Source organism: Fukomys damarensis, unplaced genomic scaffold, assembly GCF_012274545.1.
Source record: "Fukomys damarensis isolate Sample0158 unplaced genomic scaffold, DMR_v1.0_HiC HiC_scaffold_18, whole genome shotgun sequence".
Taxonomy (NCBI): domain Eukaryota; kingdom Metazoa; phylum Chordata; class Mammalia; order Rodentia; family Bathyergidae; genus Fukomys; species Fukomys damarensis.
In genome coordinates, this window is record NW_022900930.1 from 50,021,495 (window position 1) to 50,028,381 (window position 6,887).

The 6,887-nt window shown below is 52.3% G+C and overlaps 1 protein-coding gene across 1 annotated transcript in view; it reads left to right on the forward strand.

The window, feature by feature from the left end:
* Positions 1-5,729, forward strand: part of Fdft1 (farnesyl-diphosphate farnesyltransferase 1) — a 22,876-nt gene extending 17,147 nt beyond the window's left edge. The window contains exons 6-7 of the mRNA XM_010622619.1: positions 1,134-1,286; positions 5,237-5,729. Of these exons, the coding sequence (XP_010620921.1) occupies positions 1,134-1,286; positions 5,237-5,458 (375 nt within the window). The 3' untranslated portion in view covers positions 5,459-5,729. The remainder of the gene's footprint in view (positions 1-1,133; positions 1,287-5,236) is intronic.
* The last annotated feature ends 1,158 nt before the right edge of the window (positions 5,730-6,887 follow it).

Below are 6,887 nucleotides of genomic sequence, written 5' to 3' on the forward strand. Positions count from 1 at the left end.
CCCTCTCCCTCTCTCTTTCCTTTCCTCCCTCCCTCCTTCCTTCCCCCTCACCCTCCCTCTCTCTGCTGGGGAGGAGGCGCCAGGGCCTTTGCACCTGGGCAAGCCCTGCCTGAGGCTGAGCGCACCCCCAGCCTGGAAGCTGTGAGCATTAAAATGTCTTCATTAAACACCTAATTTTTCCTGTCCTTCTCCTGTCCTCAGGATAACCCAGCCCCCTCAGTGTTCTAGGAGGCTACACCTGCTAGTCATCTTTGTCATTTATTCCAGTTAGTAACTCAAACAAGGGCAGAAAGCCATAGGATTTAACAGATCTGGAAACTTGGTTTCATCTTGATCTAACAACCAGCTTCGAATGATGACCATCAAATGATGGTCGGAACTAAAACCTTTGTCTGTTTTAAGGCCCCATCTACCCATAACTTTTCTCTAAGCACCAGAAATCATCTTTCCTTCTGTTATTTTCCTCTTGTAGTATTTTTTATTTTATTTATATTTATTGGTTTTTTTGAGACAGAGTCTCACTGTGTAGTTGAGAATGACCTGGAACTCACTGTGTAGCCCAGGCTGGTCTCGAACTCACAGTGATCCTCCTGCCTCAGCCTCTTGAGTGCTGGGATTATAGGTGTGCGCCAACATGCCAGGCTTTAGTTTTGTTTTGTTCTTTTGGTATGGGGATTGAACTTGGGTCCTTGCACTTGCAAGGCAGGCCACCGAACCACAGAGCTAAGTCCCCAGCCCCGCTTTAGCATTTTTTATATATATAATGATTGTGTTCATTATAAGCAAAGAGAAAGAAATCTAAAATTGAAACTTCTTCCCAGGTATAATTTTGAAATACATATTTTCAACTCTAATAATTCATTGCTCTAGCATTTTAAAAAATATAACAAAACTTTTGTGGCTAAACAACAGAATCCTATAACACTGCAAAGAACCTTGACTGTGGAGGAGTGGTAGAGGTAAAGATCTTGACGCTGTCTGTAGGTATAGGCGTTTGGGTGAGTTACATCTCCACTCGCAGGCATGCCACTGCCTATGAAGAATTCTTCCCTTTCCGTGATGGCTCACTGTGCTGTTCGTTGCTGTTTTCTCCACCAAGGGAAGGTAATTGGTCCCCGCCTTGTTCTCTGTAGGTCATGGCCATCGCCACCTTGGCTGCCTGTTACAACAATCAGCAGGTGTTCAGAGGGGTGGTGAAGATACGCAAGGGCCAGGCCGTGACCCTGATGATGGATGCCACCAACATGCCGGCTGTCAAAGCGATCATATGCCAGTATATGGAAGAGGTGGGCTCTGTTGAACGAGTTGTGGCTGCTTGTGTGATTGAGACAGTGTCACTGTTCATCACGCCACGCTTGGGCCTTAGGGGATCCGAAGGACTCACTGTGCTGGGTCCAAGAAAATAGGAGTTGGTGCCCTTTAAAAAGCTGTGTGCCCGGGAGGTGAGCCGAGCTGCAGCGGCCCTGGTGAGGGTGAATGAAGGAGGCTGTGGGGCGGGGCCTCTTGGAAGACCTTTGCTTTGATGATAATGGGATGGAACCCAAGACCTTGTGCATGGGAGGCAAGCGCTCGTCCACTGGGCTACCTCCCGGCCCCAGAGTCCCACGCTTTGCGGGGAGCTGCTGCTCGGCTCAGCCGTGCGTGTAGCTCACCCAGCGTGCATGTCCGTCCCGGGTGAATCCCATCGCTCAGGCCCCACCAAGAAACCACAGCAGGACATTTAGACAAAGGAAGACCCAAGCTGCAGTCATCTCTATTCTTCTGCAAATCTCGTTTCAAAGGCCGAAGCCACCTGGAATGCTTGACGCACTTGAGCAAGTCAGGTCACCCGTGGAGAGGGTTTCAGATGTGCCTGGGCTTCTTAGCCCCTCTGGTCTGTGGGCGCCGCAGGGATGGTTCTCGGTGGATGTGACTTGTCTGCTCCCTCAATAGCACCCTGGGTAAGGCCTGGGTGGTGCGGCCAAGGTCCTCAGGCCAGGTCTTCCTCCAGATGGGGGACTGGGTTGGGGGATGCCAGGGATTTAGCTCAGTGACATTGCGCCTGCCTCGTAAGCACAAGGTCATGAGTTCAACCCCAATCCAAAAAAGAAAAAAAAAAAGATGGGAGGCTGTGGAGTTTGTGGAGACACAGAAGGCCCCCTCGCTCCTCAGCCTGAGCCCCTCCGAGGTCACCGCTGTCGGGGTTTGTGACCCCTCCACTTGGCTGTGTACTTGCAGGAATGTAGTTTGTGAGAGCGTTTTCATTTGAACAGAGCCCTACAGAACTGCAATTCCCTCTGATTTCTGTCCGATGTGGCGCTTCCTCCTTGCCATCCACCTGACAAGTTTTGGACATTACCACTTCTACCGATAGAGGTTGAAGAGAAAACCAAGTCTTAGTAGTATTAACTAAGTAGTGAAAGTACCCGGCCATTCATTGGCCAGAATGTTGCTGCCATTGACTCTGGCTCTCCACGTGGCTGGCACTCTGTAAGTTCAGAGATGGTGTTGTTTTTGCATTTTTATTTTGATCACTGATTCAAAAGCCATTTTTTAGCCGGGCTTGGTGGTACATGTCTATAACCCCAGCACTCAGGAGGCTGAGGCAGAAAGCTCCCCACAATTTCAAGGCCAGCCAGAACTACATAGCAAGATCTTGTTTTGAAAAACAAATGGTTTTTAAAATTTATGGGCAAGTCTGTTGTTTATAATTTGGTCAAGGGCAAAGGTGGACTCCAGCTCCCTGACCGCCTACTTCTGTAAATATATTTTGTATTGGAATTCAGCCATAGCATTTTTCTTCTGTGCTTGCTTTTGTAACTTAAGGGCAGAGTTGAGTGTAGCTACATCAGAGGGTGGTTCCGAAGCTAAAAATAATCTTCACCCATTTAAGAGAAAACCTGCTGGTGTCTGGTCTAGGGCATCGGTTATTTCATATTCAGGAGCGGTGGTTCATGCCTATAATAAGGAGGATTGTGAGTTCCAGGCAAGCCTGTTTCACAAAGTGAAAATGACAGGGAATATAGCTTTTAAAATAAGGAAAGTTGCTCTAGTGAAACTCAAGGTGTTTTCAAGAAAATGTTAATTCTTGAGTTGGCTTGGCACAGAAGAGTCTTTGAGGACCTACAAGTCCCCAGCATCTGATGATGGCTTCTGTGTCCCACTAAGGACGGCGCTGCAGGTGCACTGTTACGGGCAGGCGGCCTCTGCTCGGTCCGGATGCTGGCTCTGACTCTACTCCTCGCTGCTGCCAGAGTGGCCGGTGCTGCGGGGAGGCCTGACCTATGGGGTCCCTCTGCAGCAGAGGGGCAGCTGAAGCGGCTTTGGGGACCTCGTGCGCCCAGTGCCCGCACGGCGGGGGGCGGGGGCTAGGGGTGCTTTGGACCCCGCACACCTGTCACAGCAGCAGCTCACCACTATTTCGGGGTAGAGGGAGTGCGCTCACAGACTCCCACGCCCTCCCTGCCAGAGTTTACTCTTGGCCAGGCTCTTGGAGCCCTCTTTGCTGGGCACTTGGGTGGGCGGCTTCTTAGAGGGCCTGCCCTGAAGCGGTGTACTGCTGTGACTGTGAAGTGGATGGGGGTTTGCTGTTGAGAATCGCTTTTAACCCTGGTCATCCAACCGGGTGACTCTTCCTCTCCTGGAAGCCTTTCCCTTGCAGCTTGTGACATTGTTTCTCCGGTAGCCTCTGGCCTTTGTCTTTTCTGGGGTCTTTCCTGCTGCTGCTCCTCCTCCTCCTCCTCCTCTCCTTAATTGCTGCTGCCCCACCCCCAGGTCTGACTTGTGCCTCAGGCTTGCTCACTGGGTAGCTGCTTTGTGGCTTCCCTCGCCTGTGCTGTGGCTTCTTCCTCCACGGCACACTCAGTTCCCCAGCTCAGAGCCGGGCCTGAGTGACGGTGCCATCTTGGAGGCCTCTCCAGTCTTCTGGTCCCTGTCCCTGCATGGAGCAATCCCCACGTCCAGCCGAGGCTGTCTGTGTCACCTTCTGGCCCAGCAGTCATCAGGCACATGAGGCAGAGGAGCCCATTCTGAGCCAGGAGCAGAAAAGAGGACACGACCGGGTCCCACCGTGCTTCCGCGGGCCCCTCTGCAGGGACCTCCTAGGCCCCAGTCCCAGCGGGTGGGGCACCCAGGGCACAAGACCTCCACCCTCACCAGCCTCTGGTGGACACATGCTATCCAACTTTAACTGGGGATTTAAAAAATAATAGTGTATTCATGCTAAGCAACTTTGTTTTTTATTTTAGTTTTGTGTGTTGGGAAAAGGGTGGCAGGACTAGCCATTGTATAGTCAAAGTTTGGGATAAACACATATTTTTAAAAGGCCTGCTTCAAAGCTGGGCAAGATGGCACATGCCTGTAATCCTAGCTACTGAGGCTGAGGCAGGAGTATCTTGAGTTTGAGACCAGCCTGAAATATTTAGTGAGTCCCTGTCTCCAAAAAATAAAAATAAAGCAGCTTGGGACTGGGGATTTAGCTCATTAGTTTCGCTGCCTGCCTCTAGTTTGATCTCTGTTACCAAAAGAAAGCAGCCTTGTCCTCACCCCGCCTTGAGCCCAGACCCAGTTCGGATCCTCCTTGCCTCAGCCTCTTAGCTGGCTGGCCAGCTTTTTCCTGTGTATCTAGAGGCCTGCTATGTGCCTGGCTTGGGGTGAAGGCCTCTGGGGTTACGGCAGAAGGCAGGAGGGGCCCGGTCAGGGCACCTCAGTCCCTTGTGGAGAGGCCGCGCGGGTCTCAGGGATAGGTGTGAGAGCCCTGTGGTGGCTTTGGGAGCAGGAGTGGACCTGGCCCTCAAGCAGAGAGGCTGGGGGTGCCCCAGGAGGGCGCGGGCTCTCCAGCTGCCACTGGCCTGGGTTTCCCACCACTGTCTCCCTTTCCAAACCTCGTCACTGTGGTCAGCCCCATGGAATCACGCCAGCTGCCCTTTCAGTTTGTAAAGGCCCCAGCCACCAACTTCTCAGAGATTAAAATAGGAAAGGGCGGCCAGTGCCCATCCTTGGATAAAAGGAGCTTGAGCTTCCAGACTGTCGCAGGTTGGTGTCCACCTCAGCACTGCTGCGGCCTGGCCAGAGGGTTCGGGGACCTGGAGGCAGCGTGAGCTTTGGGACCAGGTGCCTGGGTGGACACCCTCGCCCTGCCAGGTCACTTCATGTGTTCTGAGCCTTGGTTTCCTTGCCGGCGAGCTGGGCATAAAGTAGGAAGTAGCCCTGGAAGTCTGGACACGTGGTGCTTAGTTTTGTCCTCTCCCGTTGACAGATTTACCACAGGATCCCCAGCTCAGACCCGTCTTCCGATAAAACGAGGCAGATCATCTCCACCATCAGGACGCAGAATCTCCCCAACTGCCAGCTGATCTCCCGGAGCCACTACTCCCCCATCTACCTGTCGTTCGTCATGATCCTGGCCGCCCTGAGCTGGCAGTACCTGAGCGCCCTGTCCCAGGTCGCGGAGGACTACGTGCAGACGGGGGAGCACTGAGCCGTGCTTCTCTCGAACCGAGGAACTTTTGTCCAAGGATGGGGACTGGCTTTATGTTTTTCTTTTTCCTTCCTACTTTAATCTCTCCAAGAACTTAGAAACTGTGAAATGCATTTACAAAGAATGTGGGAATGAAAGCAGAGGCCGCCCTGCGCTAGGCGCCTATCCTCGCTGTGCTGTCAGGGCTGCCTGTGGGGTGCGCATGGGCACGTGGTCTCGTCCTGCGGGGAGCCTGCTGGAATGATAATGAAGTGTATTTCATTTAAAGCAAGCTTTGAGTATCACTTTCCTTCGGCCGGGTCTGGCCACTCAGTCTTTCCTTTCATTGGACTGAGGGTGGCAGATAGGAATGCTGGCAGCTCTCGGTTCTGTTTCCGTGTTTCCCGAGAATGCACGCTGGGGGGGAATAAAAGCTGGACTCCTGGTGTCCTCATCAGAGGGAGCGTGGCTTTCAGAGATGCAGTGACACTGTCCCTGGCCGGTTTCAGAAGTGGGACCACCACGCTGGCAAAGGCCCGACCCCCCCACAGTGGGGATTTTTTTTCCCCCATTCCCAGGGCCTTTATACTGAGCTGCATTTCCCAGCTCTTTGTATTTTTCATTTGGATACAGGGTCTTACTAAATTGCTAAGTTGCCCAGGCTGGGCTTGAACTTATGATCCTCCTTGCCTCAGCCTCCCAGGAGTGTACCACCATGCCCAGCAAGACAGACTTTTAGCATAGAGTGTCATGACTGCATTTATCAAATGTATTCGAGGAACAAGGCATTTTATCAGAAGGGACACAGCCCCTGCTTGTGGGGCTGGCGGTCACTGTTCCGCTTTGGTCAGTCACCACTTTCCCTCTCTCACCTTCTCTACTTTGGGCAAATTCATTTTACTTTTTTGAGACAGCGTCTTGCTATGAAGTTTAGGCTCGTTGCAAACTACTTTGTAGCCCAGACTGGCTTCGAACTTGCAGCGATCCTCTTGCCTCAGCCTCTGTGATTACAAGTGTGTGTCATCATGCCTAAGTCACATTCTTTTGGCTGCACTGAGAAATCTTAAGATGTTTTTTCTCCCAGCTTTTTTAACACTGCAATCTCAAGGTCAAAAGATGTTTTCAGGTTTGGGCTGGAAAGCGGAAGGGTAGGTAGCCTGGTCTCTTGTGAAGCTGGCTGAGCTCCCTCTTCACCCAGCACGGTTGAGTTTAAACTCGGCACTGTGGCTCCCCAAGATTCTCCATGAGGCTGGTGGGGGGCTCTGGAAAGAACCATGGGTTGGGAACCAGTGTGGGGGGAGATCGACTCGAACCCATGAAGGTCCAGGTGTGTGAGGTCTGCTCTCACTGAAATACAAGGTGGAGGCAGGAGGGTGATTCATCGCCACTGCCGGAGGCTGAACTTCAGAGCTCAGGTGGCCACACGCAGGAGGGCGCACAATGAGGGGCA